This window comes from Balaenoptera borealis, assembly GCF_965194805.1.
Source record: "Balaenoptera borealis genome assembly, chromosome: 12".
Lineage (NCBI taxonomy): Eukaryota > Metazoa > Chordata > Mammalia > Artiodactyla > Balaenopteridae > Balaenoptera > Balaenoptera borealis.
Window position 1 is genome coordinate 35,974,903 of NC_138869.1, and position 21,286 is coordinate 35,996,188.

Here is a 21,286-nt window from a genome sequence, read left to right on the forward strand (position 1 = left end):
ATGCACTTTTTATTGTAAAGGTTTCATTAAATGCAAAAAAATATCAACCTTAGCATTAGTATGTCAGCTGCTATACAACTTAAATGTAATTTTTGGTAATGAATTGCAAATGTTCCTATGTTTTTCAGGAACAAATAGCAGGGCCACTAGACCAAGTCATCCTGATTAAAATTATTAGACAAAATGCTGGTGTTTTTTTTTGTTTTTGTTTTGCTTATTCTGAAAGAACAAGTCCTGTAAGAAATGCCTAATATTCTAATAATCAAAGGTAGATTATCATTTGTATAACATAGATATATATTATAGCATGTTAGAGCTAGAAGGGACCCAACCTCCTTGCTTATAGATAAGCAAGTGCCCAACATTTCATGGCATTTTGTTATAGCGTTTGGACTAGAAGCCCCTAGCCCTTTCAATTACTATCTTAGATCATTCTCTATGGTGAGGCTATTTTGCCTTTGATTAATCTCCCAGATGGTCTCAAGCTGCAGATAACCTTCAGATAGTATATGAAAATTTGACTGGTGATGTCTTAGTATCAGCAGGAGTAATAGCCTACCTTGGTGCTTTCACTGCTGGCTTTCGACAAACATGTACAGAAGATTGGAGCATGTTGTGCAAGGTAATGGTTTTATATTTCATAAGTTTCTTTATATAGAACACTTAAAGTATGTGTTGGGGTATTTGGGGGGAAAAGATGATAATAAAAACAGAGAAAGGGAGAAATGACTGAAAATATGGGGTTTTTCTTTTTTTCTTCTTGTTTGATCAGTAAAATACTTCCATAGTCCAACTTTACTTTCAGTTTTCTTTTTGTTCTTTAGAATTATTAAACAATATCTAATAACAAATCAGTATTTTAATGTTAACAATATTTCAATCAACAAGACAAAAGAAAACATCAAAAAAATTTGTTTATTTCTTACAGCAGAAAAAAATCCCATGTTCAGAGGAGTTCTCATTGAGTAAGACCCTGGGTGATCCAGTAAAAATTAGAGCTTGGAATATTGCTGGATTGCCTACAGATACTTTCTCCATAGACAATGGAGTGATTGTTAATAACTCCAGGCGTTGGTAAGGAACATAAAGTATTTATTTTTCAATTATTTTATTTTAAGGTTTTCAAACAGAGAGAAAAGTTGAAAGGATTTTAGAGTAAGTGCCTGTATAGCTACTACCTCCTAGATCCTGCAATTAACATTTTATTATTTTTATCTATCCCTCTATCCATCCATCAATTCATCCTTTTTTATGTATTTCAACATATGTTGCAGACATGGATCTACTTCCTTCCAAATACTTCAGCACGCATATCATTAACTAAAGTTCAATATTTGTTTTTTTTTCTTTTGAGGTAAAATTTACATACAATGAAATACACAAAACTTAAAACTATACCATTCAGTGAGTTCTAACAAAAGTATGCACTTGTGCAACCCAAACCTCTGTCAAGGTATAAAACATTCTCTTTTGTCCCTTCCCAGTAAATCCCCACCCTCATCCCATAGGAGATTATTATTCTGATTATTTTCCATCACAGGTTAGTTTTGCCTATTCTAGAACTTCATATAAATGGAATCATACTGTATGTAGTCTTTTGTATAAGGCTTTTTCCACACAGCATAATCTTACTAATTTTTGTGCTGAGTAGTATTCCATTACATGACTATATAACTATGCATTTTCCTGTTGATGGACACTTGGGCCATTTGCAGGTTTTGGCTATTCAATGTATTTATTTTAACTAGGTATTTCTACCCATTTTCATGATACTATAACAATAATTTATGCAATTTCATGTATATCTTTTTCAACACTATCATTGATAGTGTGATAACTATATGAGTTTTCCAAATGGTTTTTATTGTTATCCTTTTATTTATATCACTTTCAAAAACTTGGGAAATTACTCTCATCTGAGAAATAGTTTCTTATAAATGGTTATTTAGTCATGTTGTCATCTAATTTAAGTCTTTTCTTGGGATCTTATGTCAAATATACTATGATAGATACTATTGAGTTCTTATATTCATGAGGTACTTTGTAAGTGCCTTATATCCTCACAAATTCCTATGAGTTAGTTCTTATTATTCCATTTTACAGATGAGACGACTGAGGCCCAGAGTGATTTAGTAATTTGAAATTTAGTGAGATAACTGAGCTAATAAATGGTGGAGTATGAATTTGAACCCAGGCAATTTAACTTCCAAATCCTTGTTCTTATTTCTTATGTTAAGTGAAATGTGGAATAGGGTATCACATTTGCTACCTTTATAACTGTAATGGAAATTTCAGTCTTCTTTTGGGATATAAGATACATTAAAGATACAAGGAAATCTTACATTCTAAAAGTTCGAGGTATTGTTTGTTATATTCTTTGGAAACCTTACTAGATACTTCAAGACGTCTAAGTCTCCTTTATATTGATAGTATCGTTTTACTGAAATATTGATGTATGTGTTTTGAGCGCTTATCCACTCAAAATTTTACTTGAGAGTGAACATCCTTAGGTTGAAACTTCTAGGCAATTAGTAAAATTTATTACAATCGGAGGAAGTTTAATTAACTATTCCAGAAAATGTGTTCTCTTGTAAAGCAGGGAAATTTCTATTTAACAGAGTATTTGACCCTGAGTATTCTGTTTTAGAACTCTTTTCTATGCATTTGGTGGCCATTCAGATTTTTTAAATTGCAGTTCAAAAATGCTATTAGGATATCTATAAGGCTTAACTGAAATCCAGGGAAACCAGAGGTTTCAGGATTGTATGTAAATTGAAGAAAACAATCTGTCATTTTCTGGCAGAAAGATGACTCTTGTAATACAGTAATATTTCAATGGTGTTACTCCATTCTACCTGTTATTTTTGGACTGGCTGGTCAATAAGTCATGGACTGGGTCAGTTCTGAGGGAAGAGTCTCCATCCTTATAGACCAGACTTCACTTCTTGCCAGTTGGGACCAATGTGTTCATCTATGGCTATCATCCTTCTGGACATTATAAGTGACCACAGAGGCTTAATCTCTTCTCTCTGCCTCCTAACAGCAGAACCCAGTAATGTAACTAACGTTCACTCTTTTGGCTACTCACTTTAGAGTATCTTAAGTGTACCGCAGAGAAAAGTTGGGCCAGCAGGCTTTTGTAATGTGAAAATTGGTATCTCTCCCAATCAGTCTCAGTTTCTCCCTCTGTCTCTCTTTCTCTCCCTCACTGTAGGACCTATCTTCTGTGTTTTTCTCTGTGCAGCTGCTTCATTAGTCTATCTCTGATTATATGCTGATTCTGTTCTTCTGTACACATGGCCATTCCCTAATGAAGACTTAGTTCCTAAGTTCACAAAACACATCAGCTGAATAATATACATTAACCAGAACCATTAAGTACAAGTTCAAATTCCCATGAGAGAAGAATCTGATTAGTTTAGTGTGGGACAAATACCCATACTAGGTCTTGTCACCTATGGCTGGGGGCCAAGCCATTGTAGTAACACATATGAGTAGGTCAAGAATATAGTTCTCAGAAAAAGAGTCGTGAACTGGGAAAGCAGTTTACAATTAGGACCCTGTTGCTTGCTTCTTTTTGCATCTTTGGATGTGATGAAAGGTAAGGATCTAATTTTATTTATTTTATAATGATAACCATTTACCCCAGCAGCATTTATTGAGTTATTCTTCCTTTCCTCACTGATTTGTAATGCTATCTTTGTCCCTTCAGTCTTTCGTTTAGTAAGGACTTGTGAATTGGTCTGAAAATGTCTTTGTTTTTCTCCTCACTTTATTTTTTCTTTAATTTTATGTCAGGTTTATTGAGATATGAAATATACAATAAAATTCACCCTTTTTAGGTGCAGTGTTTTATGAATTTTGATTAAGGCCTATGGTCATATGATCCCTGCCACAATCAAGATGCAGAACATTACCAACCATTTGAAGCTTTTACATGGGAGGGATTACATGACTTTTTTTCTATTTTTTAAAATAGAGATATAATTGATATAGTTCTCACTTGTAATCAGAGTATTTAGATCATTTATACTTAATGGAATTATTGATACATTTAGATTTAAATCTACTGTCTTACAAGTTCTTTTCTGTTTGTCTCATCTGTTCTTTGTTCCTTTTATCTTCTTTTTCCACCTGGCTTTGGATTAATTGAATTTTTTTATGATTCCATTTTATCTCCACTATTTGCTTGTTGGTTATATATTCCCTATTTTTAGTGTTTGCTCTAGAGTTTACAATATACATCTTTAGTTTCTGAATACTTTCAGATAGCAATATACTGCTACACATATAGTATAAGAATCTTTCAACAGTATAGTTCCAATGTCTCTCCTATTTATTGTGCTGTTATTGTATATTTTATTTTTCATATGTCATAAATCCCACAATACATTGTTACTATTTTTGCTTTAGACAGTAGTTATGTTAGGGTGATTAAATATAAGAAAAATGTCTTTTATGTTTATGTTCATTTTTTCCCCATTTTTGGACTTTTTGATTGTTTTTTTTTTGGCCTTGTGGTAGCACGGCTTACAAGATCTTAGTTCCCCAACTAGAGATTGAACCTGGGTCACAGCAGTGAATGAACCAAGTCCTAACCACTGGGCTGCCAGGGAATTCCCTTAGACTTCTTCATTTCTTTATGTTTCTATCTATTTTCATATTTCTTCTGCCTGACAAATATTTTTCAGCACTTCCTGAGTACAGGTCTATTGACAATTAATTCATTTAGCTTTTTTTCTTTATTTCATCTTCATTTTGAAAGATATTGTTTGCTGGATTTAGAATTCTGAGTTGACAGTTTTTTGGATTCTTTTGGTTTTCCTTTTTTCCTTTAAAGATGTCACTCCATTGTTCCTGGACTGCATAGTTTCTGATAAGAAGTCTGCTCTAATTTTAATTCCTTTTTCTGTAATGTCTTTTTTTTCCTCTGACAACCTTCAAATTTTTTTCTATTTTTAGCTTCCAGCAGTTTGATTGTGATGTATCTAGTTGCGTGTGTGTGTGTGTGTGTGTGTGTGTGTGTCTGTCTGTCTGTCTTTCTCTTTTCATCTCAGTAGTTCTCCTGATTGACGTTTTCTGAGCTTCTCAGATCTACTTCATTTTATCCCTCTTCTCTTTCTGGTAAGAAAACTTACATTTGTGAGTCTTTTTGATATTGTCCCAAAGCTACTGAATGCCCTGTTCTGCTTTTAACCACTCTTTTTTCTTTTTGAGTTTCACGTTAGATAATTCTATAAAACTATCTTCAAGTTAATAACTATATTAACTGACTCTCTCCTTAGTTGTGTTGAGTCTACACAACCCATGAAAGAAATTCTTTAGATTTAACATCGTTTTTATTTCCATTTAACTCTTTCTTATAGTTCATCTCTCTGCTGAAGATCGCCTCTTGAGGCATGTTGTCCACCTTTTTCACTAGCTCTTTTACATTTTAATCACAGTTATTTTAAAAATACATATCTAATATTTCCAACATTTGTGTCATCTTTGAGCCTGTTTCTGTTAGTTTCTTTGTCTTTTGAGAATGTTTTAAGTTTTTTTCCTTGCTTGTTTAATTAAGTATCTCATAATATTTGATTGAATGCCAGATATTATTGGTCTAACAGTAGGGATTGAGGTAAATGGTATTAATTCCTGGATATAGTCATGCCTCTTCTTGTACCTCACCATTAGTGCAGAGGTTTGAGTAAGTCTTATCATCAATTGAACTACGTTTGGGTTTTGTTGTTACTATGGTAAAGTTCAGGGGACCAGAGGCTTCAACTTAATCTAGCTATGGGTCTATGCTGAGAATGAGGGGTAGCTTTCTGGAGTGTTCTTCTCAGTGTCAGAGTTTTACCTTCAGCTTTCAACTGTTCCTGAATGCCCATGACACAGAGGGGGTCTCTCTCTATTTTTGCTGTTCCCCTAGAGGTAGCTATTGTTTGGTACTCCATGTTAGGTTGTTTTGGGGGCAGAGTGTGAGTTCTCTGTTATTCAGATTCTTAGTCTTAGGAAGGTCCTGTGCATCTGGGGCCTAGGAGTAGGACATTTTCAGCCTTTCTGCCCCTCTTTCCTATGACAGCTAAGTTCTGCATTCTACCTTGGTTGGTCTTGAACAGGAGTTTCACACCCCTCTCCTAGAGTAAGAGATTTCTACTTAGTAAAGGTTGGTAAAGGTATAATGTTTTTAGCCCAAGACATTTTTCTACCTCCCCTCCAGGGGTTGAGTTTTTCTTTTGCTCTTGCCCCAGCTGCAATTTGTATTTTGTCCTTACTTCTTCTAGGATTCCCATGAGTGTTATTGGCTCGATATATGTCAATTTCCCAGCTGGAGTTTCCTGTATCATGTACATAGTATAAACTTGCACCTTGAACCTGCATGAACTATAAACCCATGATTACAGATTCTCAGGGGACTTTTTCCAAGCTGGAGGTGAGACGGGAATCAGAACACTTCCTTCTTGTCCCCTTAAGAATAGAGTTGGATTTTTTCCTATTATTTCACTAAGCCTTTTGTGGGTTTAAGCTTAATCCAAGGGTCTCAGTTTCAGCTTCCTGCCACATATGGGCTCAAGGAGCCCTTAGGTTATTAGTACTGACACTCTCCCCAAGGCTAGCTTTAATTTCAGCTCACATACCTAGTGTTCTGGAATTCAGCTTTGTCTGTGTTTCTGGCACCTGTGTTTTTCTGTATGTATGTATGTATATTTAAAATGTAAGTCACCTGTGTATTTTTAAAATGTCGTATTTTATCCACCAGTACTAGGTAGCAGAAGGATTTCTAGGTTATTTAACAGTTATGCTGCTGGAACCATAGTTGATTATTAATCAGTGCTTTTTGTGCTTGCTTATAATTTCTAAAGGTTGGTCTGTTTTAATATTGTACAGTGGTTGAGAGTAGTGCAGACTCTGGTATCAGGATATTTGGAGTCAGATTTTCCTCTGTCACCTTCTATCTTGAGATGTTGGTAACCCTCTTCACCTCTCACTGCCTCAGGTCCCCCATCTGTAAATGGGAATAATAGTAACTCCTACCTCATAGGAACATTGTGAAAAAGTGCTTAGCACATGATACATGCTCAGTAAATGTTAGTTTTTAAAAATAATTATCATCTTCAAATACCTCATTTTAGTGTCTATATCTCAAATTCTGACTTTGCTTACTCTTTTTTTTTTGCTTTGGGTCTTCGTTGCTGCGTGCGGGCCCTCTCTAGTTGCGTTGAGTGGGGGCCACTCTTCGCGGTGCGCGGGCTTCTCATTGTGGTGGCCTTCCCGTTGCAGAGCATGGGCTCTAGGCACGCAGGCTTCAGTAATTGTGGCACACAGACTCAATAGTTGTGACTCGCGAGCTCCAGAGCACAGGCTTAGCAGTTGTGGCACACGGGCTTAGTTGCTCTGCGGCATTTGGGATCTTCCCAGACCAGGGTTCGAACCTGTGTCCCCTGCATTGGCAGGAGTATTCTTAACCACTGTGCCACCAGGGAAGCCCCTTGCTTACTTTTTAACCACAATGAAAATACTTACTCTTCTGCTTTATTATCGTTTACTGATACAACACTGGCTACTGGCTACTTAACAGCAAAGCTTTGTTTTCCCCAAAATTACTACCTCTGTCAGAAGTGTAGATTGATAATGCTTTTTCCTTCAGACTGCCCAAGGATCTCAAATGTAGATGAGCATTACTTTCATACCTACAGTCAGGTACACATGGAATACAAATAATTTGGCATGGCGTTATTTCTCTGATGGACACAACTCAATTTTCCAATTGTATTTGTAATACTCACAGAAAGTTGTATTAAGTAGAAGTTGGATTTCTTTTAGAATAAACAGGATCTCTAATTATTGCATTACTGAGAACATTGATTGATTTAGGTTTTACCAAGAATATTAATAGGCATTAAAAATCTTAATTGACAGAAATAGTTACTTTTTGCAGGGGAATGAACAAATACCATATTTTTCCAATAGTAAGGATATATAAGGAAGAAAAAATGTCCTTTTAAACAGGGCCTTGAAAGGTACTACAAGCATCTAGTATAATTACTAGACAACTTTTAAGCAATTGTGTGCAAAATAACTTTCTCATTTCCAGAACACTTTTCCTCTGTTTGCTGTGATAGCAAAAGTAAATTTTAACTAGTGTCTGGACTTTTTGCACTTTCAATAGGATTTCAGCACAGTTTGAGCAGAGAAAGAAAACAACCAGTCAGCTAGCATTGGATTGTTTTGTTTTTTGGAAAGGAAAGAAAATAAAAGAACAAAGTTATCTGGGAGTAGTTGATTAAAGAGCTTATTTTTAGGCAAAGGGAAAGGGGATTTTTAATCCCTAGAAGCTGTTGAAACAGAAGGAGAATGGGAAAGCCAAAGTGACATGGAATGAAAACTCCCCTTTCTGTGCTAATATTTTTTAAAGATAATTTAATGCACTGTACTGAATATAAAAGGAACCTAAGACAGTCAGCATCATCACTGAAGAAGAGGAAAGCACATCATATTTTGATTCTCTGAAACCATGAATCATATGTTCTTAAACACAAAGTCTTTACCATAGTTACATAGAGAAAATTGCTAAATAGATCTCAAATATATACTAAACTAAACTTGGAAACTTAGTTTATGGTTCTACTCATAACCTAAGGAAATCCGTTATAGGCTAGTGGATCTCTTATTTTAAATTTTTATCAAATACGTAGGATTATTTTTTATATTATGTTAACAGATGACATGTATTAAAATTACTGTGAAAACAGTATGTTATGTTGGAAAAAGCACAGCTCTTTGTCCTACTTCTGACATTGAACTAGTTTTTTAACCTTAGATCTTTGGGCAAAGTACTCCCTGAGACTGAATTTCTTCACTTCAAAAATAAATGAGAATAAAACTCCTTTTCACTTTTTTCTCACAGGACTTTTGTGAAGATTAATCCTGATAATGTACATGAAACACTTTGTATTTGTACAGATTGATGGTGATATTTATTATGTAAATTATATAATTTTAAAGAAATCTCAACATCTATTTATTCCCCTCAGAATATTTCTTATTATATTCTAGGCCTTTAATGATTGACCCCCAGGGTCAAGCCAATAAATGGATCAAAAACTCTGAGAAAGAAAATCAGCTTAGTGTTATTAAGCTATCAGATTCAGACTATATGAGAACACTGGAAAACTGTATTCAGTTTGGAACTCCACTTCTATTAGAAAATGTTGGTGAAGAACTGGATCCATCTTTGGAGCCTTTACTACTTAGACAAACTTTTAAACAAGGTAGAAATCAATTGATATTAGTTGGTAGAACTGAAAGGTGATTGGATTATCTCTGAGGCAAGAAAACCACTACATATCTTAATAATAATGTTAACGCAGAACTTCTGTGTCATTGTTATGCATGAAAGGAAATTTGGAACAAGTATCAGATATTCTAAAGTAAATACCTTCATTGCCTTAATCACTGTTACCTAGACTGTTGTTCAGTAGAGAACATGAAGTTGAAGCCAGCCTGAAATTCCTTTATCTTGTGACCAAGGACCACACAAAGTCCATTACTATGAATAGTAGTGGTTAATGTGGACCAGAGTTGACTTTAGGTAAACGTTGCCCACCTTATATCTTTCTGCTTATAAAAATTTTATCTCTGTCAAACTCTAGTACTTTTAAGAGCTTTAGTGATATATAAATAATTTTGGAATCATTATTGAAAAGTAATGGAGAAGTAAGATCAAAAGGAATCTTGATTTAGAAGGCTCCATGACAACCAGGGAAAATGTCTCATAGTACCCCAGAATTAATGAGTCCTGCTGTATAATTGCTTACTTGCCTCAGTGTTATATGTGACTTTTACAACACCTGTATTCTATTTGAAATTACTTTATGACTTTTTACTTGTAACCTAGGAAGGGCTTTAACATAGGGGGGATGGGCTATGTAACTTTGGCTTATTTATTCTGCATTTTTTTTCTGAAATACAGGTGGCATTGATTGCATCAGACTTGGTGAGGTCATTATTGAGTATTCCTTTGATTTCAAGTTTTATATCACCACAAAGCTGAGGAATCCACACTATATGCCAGAGCTGGCTACAAAGCTATCTTTGCTCAATTTCATGATAACTCCAGAAGGACTTGAAGATCAATTACTAGGTATTGTTGTTGCAAAGGAGAGGTATGTGTTTTTTTAGATACTTCCAGGGGGTCTAGAGAGGAATATTTGTAGGCCATTAATACTTTTGTTATGTGATTATTTTGAAACCTTGTCAAAATTTTATATTTTGTCATTATAAATTAAATAAGTATTTAATTCTTTAAAATAGCCATTCTATAACAAGTAAGTTGAAAACCAACCATGTTATATTGGGCTTTTAGTATGGGTAGCAGGATTCAGGTGATATGCCATGACTTCTGACTTGTATCTGACTGTTTGAGCCAAAAAATTTCATCCCTAAGAATGTATGCTACAGACAAAATCAGAAATGTGTTCAAAGACACATACAGGATATTAATGAAATAAGAAAATACTTAGGACAAGAATGAAAAATCAGGATACAAACCTATATATGGTAGGGGTAATATTTGTTTTTAAAAAGTTAATGCATGAATGGATATCCATATACACCAAAAAAACATTGAGAAAGAATACACCAGAATACTGACAGTGATAATCCTTAGGAGTGGTAAGATTATGGATAATTCTTATTATTTTCTTCATACTTTATGTATTTTTCCATTACCAGCATGTAATATTTTTTAAATGAGAAAAAATATTATGATACCTAGAAGGGCTACTAGTAAAGAATTGCTTCCTGAAGGAAATCTTTGATTCCACTTGAAGCTTAATATAACACTATCTAGTAGTCTATTACATGAAATCAAATTATAAGTGAAAATATGTACCATGAAGTACTTTTGTTATTTTCAATATTTATCCCACTTGCGCAGTATCCGAGACAGAACTATGTCATAACATATTCTATAACATGGTGAATTATGTTATTTTGAAGTTTCATACCTTCATGGCTAAGATATAAGTGCGAGTTTTGTCTTTTACTTGAAGAGCCAGTTGTAGGATGAGTCATCTTTTCTGTCTCCTGTTGTAGAAGAGATGATGAAAATGGGACTGAATGTGATTAAGCCAAGGAATAGATAAGAAGTCTCATATTCTGAGTTTCTTTTCCAGTTCTTATTCTCACACAACGAGCTAAGCCATATGGATAAAGTTAACATATTCTTAGACTTACTGTAGTATATGTTATTGCCACATTTTACATATATGTAATTAATGCTTTTTTTTGCTTGAATTTCTCAAATTATTATTTTCATGGGAGTATTTTTTTCCTTAGGTTGGGATAAAGAGATTAATCATCTTAATTTGTATTATATGTCTACAAAATTATTTAACTGTCTACAAAATTGTGATGTCTAATATTTGGATAAAATACTACAAATTTAGACTAAATGTTTTTATCTTTTTAGACCAGAATTAGAAGAGGAACGAAATGCTCTTATTCTTCAGTCTGCAGCTAATAAGAAACAGCTAAAAGATATAGAGAAAAAAATTTTAGAAACATTATCATCTTCAGAAGGGAACATTTTAGAAGATGAAAGTACAATTAAAGTCTTAGACTCCGCTAAATTGATGTCCAATGAGATAACAAAGAAACAACAGGTGAAAAAAGAATCCTAGAAATTTTTAGATTCTTAAGAGTCCAGTGCGCTCCCGCTCCCTAAGGAAAGTGCTGTACTAGGCTTATGGGAAGAGGAAAAGAATTCATAAAATACCAAAAGATAGAAACTAATTTTAAACTCATAAGAGAATATCTTATACTGTTGAATCATTCAAAACCTGGCGTCATCTATGTGGCACCTATACACAGAAGAAATAAATTTGGAATGAAAAAAATTTTAAACATACTTTTTATTATTGCGTAGGTAGGGTAAGCTAGTAAGGTTCATTCAAATTTTAATTGACTCTTCACCTAAAACTTAAGTTTGAGAATATGGCTTGCCTCTGTTCCTGGTTGGAACTTAAGATGTGTGAAGGTAATTGCTGGTTAATTGGACAGTAAGTGGTTCTAGGAACTAATAAGGATGATCTTCTGACATTGCCTTGTCTTTTGTCTGGGAGAGAGGTATGAGAGTTGGGAGTGGCAGGTAGAGGAAGGAAGACACATACAATAGTGTACTTATTGCAAATTCATCTAACACAGCTAAATGGTATTTTTATATTGCCTCTTTTAAAAAATATAATCCTACAGTGTTATGGGTGGAAGAAGCCTTAGCTATTTGTCATCTTTAGCATTTCATAGTTGAGAAAAGTAGGGCCCAGAAAAAGTAGTTAAGGCCCAAGTTCACACAATGAAATGATAATACAGAATGACTTTAGTAGGCTACCTTTACTGATTTTCAGACCTTTCAATCCTCCTTGGCCCACCCAATGAATTAAACACATCTTAATATTGGCGTAATTAAAAAATAAAAAGAAACCTAAATAGGCATTTCACTAATTGCTCAGCATCCTTCTGTTTGCACCCTACCTCATGCACCCCAGTTTTGGGGTAGAGGATTTCCAAAAGGTCTAGGCACCTTTCCCCTTGGGATGGGTTTAGTTTTATGTGAATGTGATGGTAATGACTCTCTCTAGCCAGGTGTACTGTTTTGTTTTGTGTTTTTGTTTTTCATTTCAGGAGAGCCGAAAGGAGTAGTGTCCTAGAGTAATATGCTGTGGTAGCCTCCCATCTGGGGACCATGGCTGAGATATTCTATAATGTCTGCCTTACCAAGTAATGTTCGTCAGAGCAGAACCCATTCCTCATTTTCCTCTCACCACAGTGTTTTTTCAAAGGGAAGAAAAGACAGGAAGCATTTATCAGCTTATTTCCTATTAGACTCAAAGAGGAAAGTAGATATCAATATTTATTGGTTCAAATACTTCATCTTACAAAAAGAGAGAAATTTAATCATAATGTCTTTTTGACTGGGTCTCATTGATCATTACAACCATAATTTAGAATTCACTATATATATATATATTTTTTTAAACATCTTTATTGAAGTATAATTGCTTCACAATGGTGTGTTAGTTTCTGCTTTATAACAAAGTGAATCAGCTACACATATACACACGTTCCCATATCTCCTCCATCATCGGATGAATGGATAAAGAAGATGTGGCACATATATACAATGGAATATTACTCAGCCATAAAAAGAAATGAAATGGAGGTATTTGTAATGAGGTGGATGGAGTTAGAGTCTGTCATACAAAGTGAAGTAAGTCAGAAAGAGAAAAACAAATACAGTATGCTAACACATATATATGGAATCTAAGGAAAAAAAAAATAGAATTCACTATATATTTTGATTCAAAACATGCTCTATATCTGGCCCTGACTTCTATCCACCCACCCACCCAGGTATAAGAAAAACCATCTTCAGAGCATAGTGTTCCCACATAGTCTAGAACCTGCTTTTCCCTTTTATCCCAACCCATAAGATTAAACAAACACAAGCAAAACTTTAAGAATTTGTTCTGGACTTCCCTGGTGGCGCAGTGGATAAGACTCCACACTCCCAATGCAGGGGGCCCGGGTTCGATCCCTGGTCAGGGAACTAGATCCCACATGCATGCTGCAACTAAGAGTTCACATGCCACAACTAAGACCCTGTGCAATTAAATAAATAAATACTTTTTAAAAAAAGAATTTGTTCTATAAGTTTCAAAGCCTTCGCTCCCCGCAAAAGTTGTCTTGATTGAAGTTTAGTCTTGTGGATTCTTGGAAAGTATAATATATATAAATAGCACAGCCCAGGAAATTTTTACAAATAATAAATTCTCCTCTTTTAACGTCGTATGCTCACAATGTTTATTTGTTAGAAAATGTCTTGTCCTTTGATTTTAGGCCATTAATTGTAATTAATCAAAAATCTGTATGTCTTGAGTTTAGCGTTTCATACTAAGTAGTCAAGTATATATAAATATAACAATATTTATAAATACACTGCAGATTAAGCCTTGGAACCTGAGTTAAATTATTATTTACTCTTTAAAAATAATAACAATATTTGCTAAATATTTTTGCTTACTGTTGCCATTAATGGTAAATGGCATTTAGCTGAAAAAATTAAGGGTTAAATAACAGGAGGTTTAAATGAGAATACCAAGATTATGCTTTCTTTTGTAAAAATGTCATTAATTTACATTGTTGATAACTTTGTTTTACTTATAGTCAAGATTGAGGTTCAAACCTTACTTTTAATTGTAGCTACACCGTAATTTGGGGGAAAGTTTGCTTGCAAGGAACAGAAACCTACTCAAATTAGCTTAAATAAAAAATATACAAGGGGATATTTTATTTTCCCAATTATAGGAAGTACATACAGGCCTCAGGAATTAATGGAAAGCATTAAGTTTCTATGCTCTTTGTCTCTCCCTTTCTCTAAGGTTGTGTCGTCCTCATATGTGCTTCTTTCTGCTCCATCCGGAGACCAATTTTTTCTGTAAAACTTTTGTACTGTTCCTTCGTACATTTATCTTGCACATAGAAACCAACTCTGATACCATTACCTTTTAGCACTAAGGCCAAGTACCATCTGGTTTTGGTTTTTGATGCTCCTAAAGTTCTCATTCTCTGGAGGGAAAATTAATTAGCTTATTTTGGGTCTGGTTCTATCCCTCCCACCTGATTGAATCAGCTACAAACAGGATCATTCAATATAAACATGGCTATATAGGCACATTTATTCAACAGAGTCTATGGATAGCATTTCCAAAGATGGGAGAGAGGGTTGGAAAAATGCTCTACATGTTTTTCCTATAGAATATCAACCTATCAGATTGAGTTGTCATTTGAAGGGCTGTTATCTTGGAGAAATTTTTTCATTTGGGGTTAAATATCTATACCCCTATTAAGCCCAGAAAAGTTAAAAATTTGAGAATTTCACTGAAAAAAGGTATTCTTAATGTATCAAACCATCAGCCAACAAATATTTCTGAATTCCTACTTTGCCAGACTTTGTGCTGGGTTCTGGTACACATGTTGACACCTTAAACCATACACACATGCACACTTGCTGTCTCTCTCTCCATCTCCCTCTCTCTCTATCTCTGACCTATTAAAATAAAAGAGGGTGAGTGACAATAATAGATACATGTCAGATGAACGCAAAGAATTAGCAAAGATTGACAGTTTTGTATTCCTCCAATAAGAAAGAGATGATTGGTGGGTAGTTACACCTTCAATCTGTAAAGATATTTTTCTTTCTTTTACCTCCCTTCTTTCCACCCTGTCTTCATCCTTTTCCCTCTCTCCCTAGTTCTTTCCTTCCTTCCTTTCCCTTTCTTTCTTTTTTAGACTTTTTTTTTTTTTTTGGCTGCATCGGGTCTTAGTAGCAGCATGCAGGAGCTTCGCTGAGGCATGTGGGAACTTTAGTTGCAATGCATGGGCTCTTCATTGCGGCGCATGGGCGTCTCTCTAGTTGTGTTGTGCGGGGTTTTTTTTTCTCTTCTCTAGTTGTGGCCCGTGGGCTCCAGAGCACGTGGGCTCTGTAGTTTGCGGCATGCAGGCTCTCTAGTTGAGGTGCACAGGCTCAGTAGTCGTGGTGCACGGGCTTAGTTGCCCTGCGGCATGTGGGACCTTAGTTCCCAGACCAGGGATCGAACCAGTGTCCCCTGCATTGGAAGGCAGATTCTTTACCACTGGACCACCAGGGTAGTCCCTCTCTTTCTTTTTTTATAGATTTTAGCATAGTAAAGCCCTTTGATGTAAACTATGCCTGTATAATTTTGTCATTAAGTTAGGGGATATTTTTAATATAAATTTCATTATATGAAAAGTACATAATTAAAACATCTCCTATTTCTTAATCTTGATTTTTCTCTTCTTCTAGATTGCAGAAAAAACAGAACTCAAAATAGCAGAGTCTCGAGAAGGCTATAGACCTATTGCTAAGCATTCATCAGTATTATTCTTTAGCATTGCAGACCTGGCTAACATTGATCCCATGTACCAGTACTCTCTCGTCTGGTTTGTGAACCTTTATATCAACTCTATTCATGACAGGTAAACATTCTCTAGCTTCATTCATGCTCCCTAGGTTGGATTTTCACCATCCTTTCCATTTAAAATATATAATTATTTTTCTTACTGTTTATGTACTACATATTCACTATAGAACATTACAAATTATGGGAAAAGTGAAGGAAGGAAGGAAGAAGGGAGGGAAGGAAGGGGAAGAGAGAAGGAAAGAAGGATGGGAGGAAGGGAGGAAGGAAGGAAAAAGCAAGCAAGCAGGCCTCATTTCTATTTTAAGTTTTGTTTCAGTTCTACTCAAGATTTAGGCATAGGGGGATTAGCTTTAGGTCTTTTTGCCCCTCTCTTTTAAATATTTTGATAAAACACACGACCTATCTTTGCTAGCAGCTCCAATATATCTTTCTCCTTGAGGTCTCTAAAAAATTTCAGCCCCACATTTCTAATAATTTGCTAGATATTTTCACTTTAACCAATTGCTGAATGTACACAGATTTTGGAGTTAGACTGGAGTAAGGGATTAAATTTCAGTTCTGCCACATAATAGCTGCATGAATACAGGCAAGTCAGCTAACTTTTCTGTAATAGCCTCAATTTTTCCTATCTATAAAATAGGGGTAATAATAATACCTACCTTTAAGAGTTGTTATGAGAATTAAAAAGATAATATTTATAGAGTATTTTTTAACAATATCTGGTATTTAGTAACTTGTTAAGTAGAATAAAAATATGATTTGAGCCTAGCATATGTGTTCTACATGGGCTCTTGGTAGAACAATCTTTCCTAAGTGATTGAAATCCCTAAGCTTTCCCAGTTGGGATTTGGAATTTGAATTAACATCCCTACATGATGTAGGATGTTCAAGTCGAAGAATTGACGTAAATGTCAATAACAAGTGTCGAGGATGTGAAGTCATCAGAACCCTCATACACTGCTGGTGGGATTGTAAAATAATGCATCCACTTTGGAAACATTTTTAGAAGTTCCTCAAAATATTAAACATAGATTTGCCATATGATCCAATATTTCCAGCAAATCTAGCAATTCTTGGGTATATACTAAAGAGAATTGGATGCATGTATTCACACAGAAACTTACAGTCTTTTCGTTTTTATACGCGAAAAACTATATATTCAAAAGTTACTTGGGTTAGTTTTTCCTCCTTTAGTATGGTGATGTTTGTTATTCATGTGAAATACAGTTAGGGTAATTTGTTTATTTTTATATTTCGTTTTAGAGTTTTCCCCTTTTCCTTGTTGATTTTAATTATATTATATTTTTGAGTACGTAAGCCATCAATATGACTCCAAAAGTAAATCCCATACAGAAGGTCTGCTCAGAGAAGTGTCACTACCCCCTCCCCTTCCATCCCATTCCCATGGATCCAAGTATTACTTTTTAAAAATTAAACTTCTAATTTTGAGATAATTGTAGATTCACATGCAATTATAAGAAAAAATGCAGCGATCCCATGTACTCTTTATGCAGTTTCCTCAATGGTGACATCTTGAGAACCTGTAGTACAATATCACAACCAGAATATTGATGTTGACACAGTCAAGATACAGAGTACTTTCATCACCACAAGGATACCCATGTTGCCCTTTTATAGCCATACTCACCTTCCTCCCATTCTCACCCTGACCTTAACCCTTGGCAACCACTAATCTGTTCTCCATTTCTATACTTTTGTCACTTCAAGAATGTTATATAAATGGAATCATACACTATGTAACTTTTGGGAATTGGCTTTTTTTCACCCAGTATAATTCTCTGGGGATTCATTTAGGTTGTTTACTCCTTTTTATTGCTGAGAGGTATTTAATGATATTGATGTACTACAGTTTGTTTGATCATTCACTTGTTACAGGACATCTGGGTTATTTCCAGGTTTTGGCTTTTACAAATAAAATTGCTATAAAATGCATGGACAGGTTTTAGTGTGAACATAAGTTTTCATTTCTCCAAGATAAATGCCCAAGAGTGCAGTTGCTGGGTCATGTCGTAGTTGCTTGTTTATTTTTTTTTAAGTAACTGCTAAACTTTCCTAGAATGGGTGTATCATCTTAGATTCCCATAAGTATTACTGAAAAAATTGAACTAAAAAAATGAAAGCAACGTATTCTTATTGCAAAAGTTTTAAGCATGTAAGAGTATAAAGAAGAAAATAAATATTAGTCATAACCCATCCAGAAGTAATCACTTTTGTCCATATGTTTTCTTTTCATTTTTTTTTTAACATATGGATCTTGATCTAGATTTTATGCTTCTTTGAGGCAGGTAAATGTTTCATAATTTTGTATCTCTTACAGTTCCCTCCCCAGCTTAGATTCTCACCCTAATAGATATTCAGTAGGTGCTTTTTAATTAACTGATTGTTTTCAGTCATTTGCGAGTACAATAAGAAATTTGAAAATAAAGAGATGGTGTAAACCATATTTCATTTTCTCATAGAATTATACCCCATTTTTAACATATAGCTTCATACGAAGTTGCACATGCAAAAAACTGCACAGGGAGGTCCCATGTACCCTTTACCCAGTTTCTCCAGTTCTTACATCTTTTTTATTTCAATTGAAGTGTAGTTGATATACAATATTATGTTAGTCTCAGGTGTACAACATAGTGAGTCAACATTTAAATACATTAAGAAATGATCACGACAATAAGTCTAGTAACCATCTGTCACCATACAAAAGTATTACAATATTATTGACTATATTCCTTATGCTATGTTGCATCCCATGTCTGATTTATTTTCTGACTGGAAATTTGTACCTCTTAATCCCCTTCACCTATATGGCCCCCACCCCGTCCCCTCTGGCAACCACCAGTTTGCTCTCTGTATCTATAAATCTGTTTCTGTGTTGTTTTGTTTGTTCATTTGTTTTGTTTTTTAGATTCTACATATAAGTGAGATCATACGATATTTTTCTCTGACTTATTTCACTTAGCATATACACTCTAGTTCCTTCCATGTTGTTGCAAATGGCAAATTTTCTTTTTTAATGGCTAAGTATATATTGTGTATATATACCACATCTTCTTTATTCAGTCATCTATTGATGGACACTTAAATTCCAATCAAAAAATGGGCAGAAGACCTAAATAGACATTTCTCCAAAGAAGACACACAGATGGCCAAAAGGCACATGAAAAGATGCTCAGCATCGCTAATTATTAGAGAAATGCAGATCGAAACTACAATGAGGTATCATCTCACACCAGTTAGAATGGCCATCATCAAAAAGTCTACAAATAATAAATGCTAGAGAGGGTGTGGAGAAAAAGGAACCCTCTTACACTGTTGGTGGGAATGTAAACTGGTACAGCCACTATGGAGAACAGTATGGAGGTTCCTTAAAAAACTTAAAATAGAACTACCGTATGATCCTGCAATCCCACTCCTGGGCATATATCCAGAGAAAACCATAATTTGAAAAGATAATCAGCTCAGTGCTTTGTGACCACCTAGAGAGGTGGGATAGGGAGGGTGGGAGGGAGACACAAGAGGGAGGAGATATGGGGATATATGTATATGTGTAGCTGATTCACTTTGTTATAAAGCAGAAACTAACACACCATTGTAAAGCAATTATACTCCAATAAAGATGTTAAAAAAATCAATCAATATGATATACATTAATAAAAAGAGAGGAAAAAAAAAGTTGTGGTATATATGTACAGTGGAATATTACTCAGCCATAAAAAAGAATGAAGTAATGCCATTTGCAGCAACATGGATGGACCTAGAGATTCTCATACTAAGTGAAGTATTCCAGACTGAGAAAGACAAATATGACATCGCTTGTATGTGGAATCTAAAAGAAAAAGAAAAAGACACGAATGAACTTATTTCCAAAACAGAAAGAGACAGACACAGAAAACAAATTTATGGTTACCAAAGGGGAAAACAGGAGTCGGGGGAGGGATACATTAGGAGACTGGGATTAACATATACACACTACTATGTATAAAATAGATAACCAACAAGGACATACTCTACAACAAAGGGAACTACACTCAATATTATGTAATAACCTATAAGGGAAAAGAATCTGAAAAAGAATATATAGATTTATATGTATATATATAAATGTATAACTGAATCACTGTGCTGTACACCTGAAATGTACACAATATTGTAAATCAACTATACTTCAATTAAAAAAATAATAATGCTGCAGTAAACATAGGGTGTATATATCTTTTTGAATTAGTGTTTTTGCAGTTTTGTGGGGGGTAAAACCCAGAAGTGGCATTGCTGGATTGTATGGTAGTTCTATTTTTATTTTTTTGAGAAACCCCCCTACTGTTTTTCATAGTGGGACTATGTACCAATTTACATTCCCACCAATAGTGCATGAGGGTTCCCTTCCAACGATAATATCTTATATAACAATAGTACAATATCACAACCAGGAAGTTCACACTGGTACAATCCAGAGAGCTTACTCAGATGTCACCATTTTTATTGGGCTGGCCAAAAAGTTCGTTCGGATTTTTCCTGAATGAACTTTTTGGTGAACCCAATATATGCACACGTGTGTGTGTGTGTGTAGTTTCATATTTTTAACAGTGGTTATTGTGATAAAATAAAAACAACTTGTATGTTAATTCATATGTTACTTATTTTTTCTTAGTTTTACTTGACTCAATATATTTTCCTTTTTTTTTAACCTTTCAGTAACAAATCCAAAATTTTGGAAAAACGCCTACGATATTTAAATGACCACTTCACATACAACTTATATTGTAATATATGCCGATCACTGTTTGAGAAGGACAAGCTATTGTTTTCTTTTTTATTATGTGCCAATCTTCTTTTGTAAGTTACTTGCTTTTTCTTTATTTTAAAAACTTGCCTGGAAAACCTAATCAATGGCTTCTCACAGAAGGATATCATGTTTTAGCTCTGCATAATTCATGATTTTACTTGTACATTTCTCTATAGTAGTATTGGTGTTTTGATGTTTGATTTTTAAAATTTGGATCATACAGAAAAGCTCACAAAATGTTCAGGTACAGTTTGGTAAATTCGTACAAAGCAAAAATCTGCATAACTACCACTCAGATCAAGAAATAAGAGTTTTCAGGGAATTCCCTGGCAGTCCAGCACTTAGGACTTGGCGCTTTCACCGCCAGCCTAGTCAGGGAACTAAGATCCTGCAAGCCGTGTGGTGTGGCCAAAAAAAAAAAAAAGAAAGAAATAGAGTTTTTAGATTGGCTTCTTTCACTTAATAATATGCATTTAAGATTCTTCTATGTCTT

General features: G+C 34.6%; 1 protein-coding gene across 1 annotated transcript in view; it reads left to right on the forward strand.

Moving 5' to 3' along the window:
- DNAH12 (dynein axonemal heavy chain 12) overlaps nucleotides 1–21,286 on the forward strand; it is a 238,068-nt gene that overhangs the window by 181,233 nt on the left and 35,549 nt on the right. Inside the window, exons 54-60 of the mRNA XM_082344611.1 lie at nucleotides 475–622; nucleotides 929–1,074; nucleotides 9,043–9,257; nucleotides 9,959–10,151; nucleotides 11,459–11,651; nucleotides 15,872–16,044; nucleotides 20,703–20,843. Of these exons, the coding sequence (XP_082200737.1) occupies nucleotides 475–622; nucleotides 929–1,074; nucleotides 9,043–9,257; nucleotides 9,959–10,151; nucleotides 11,459–11,651; nucleotides 15,872–16,044; nucleotides 20,703–20,843 (1,209 nt within the window). The remainder of the gene's footprint in view (nucleotides 1–474; nucleotides 623–928; nucleotides 1,075–9,042; nucleotides 9,258–9,958; nucleotides 10,152–11,458; nucleotides 11,652–15,871; nucleotides 16,045–20,702; nucleotides 20,844–21,286) is intronic.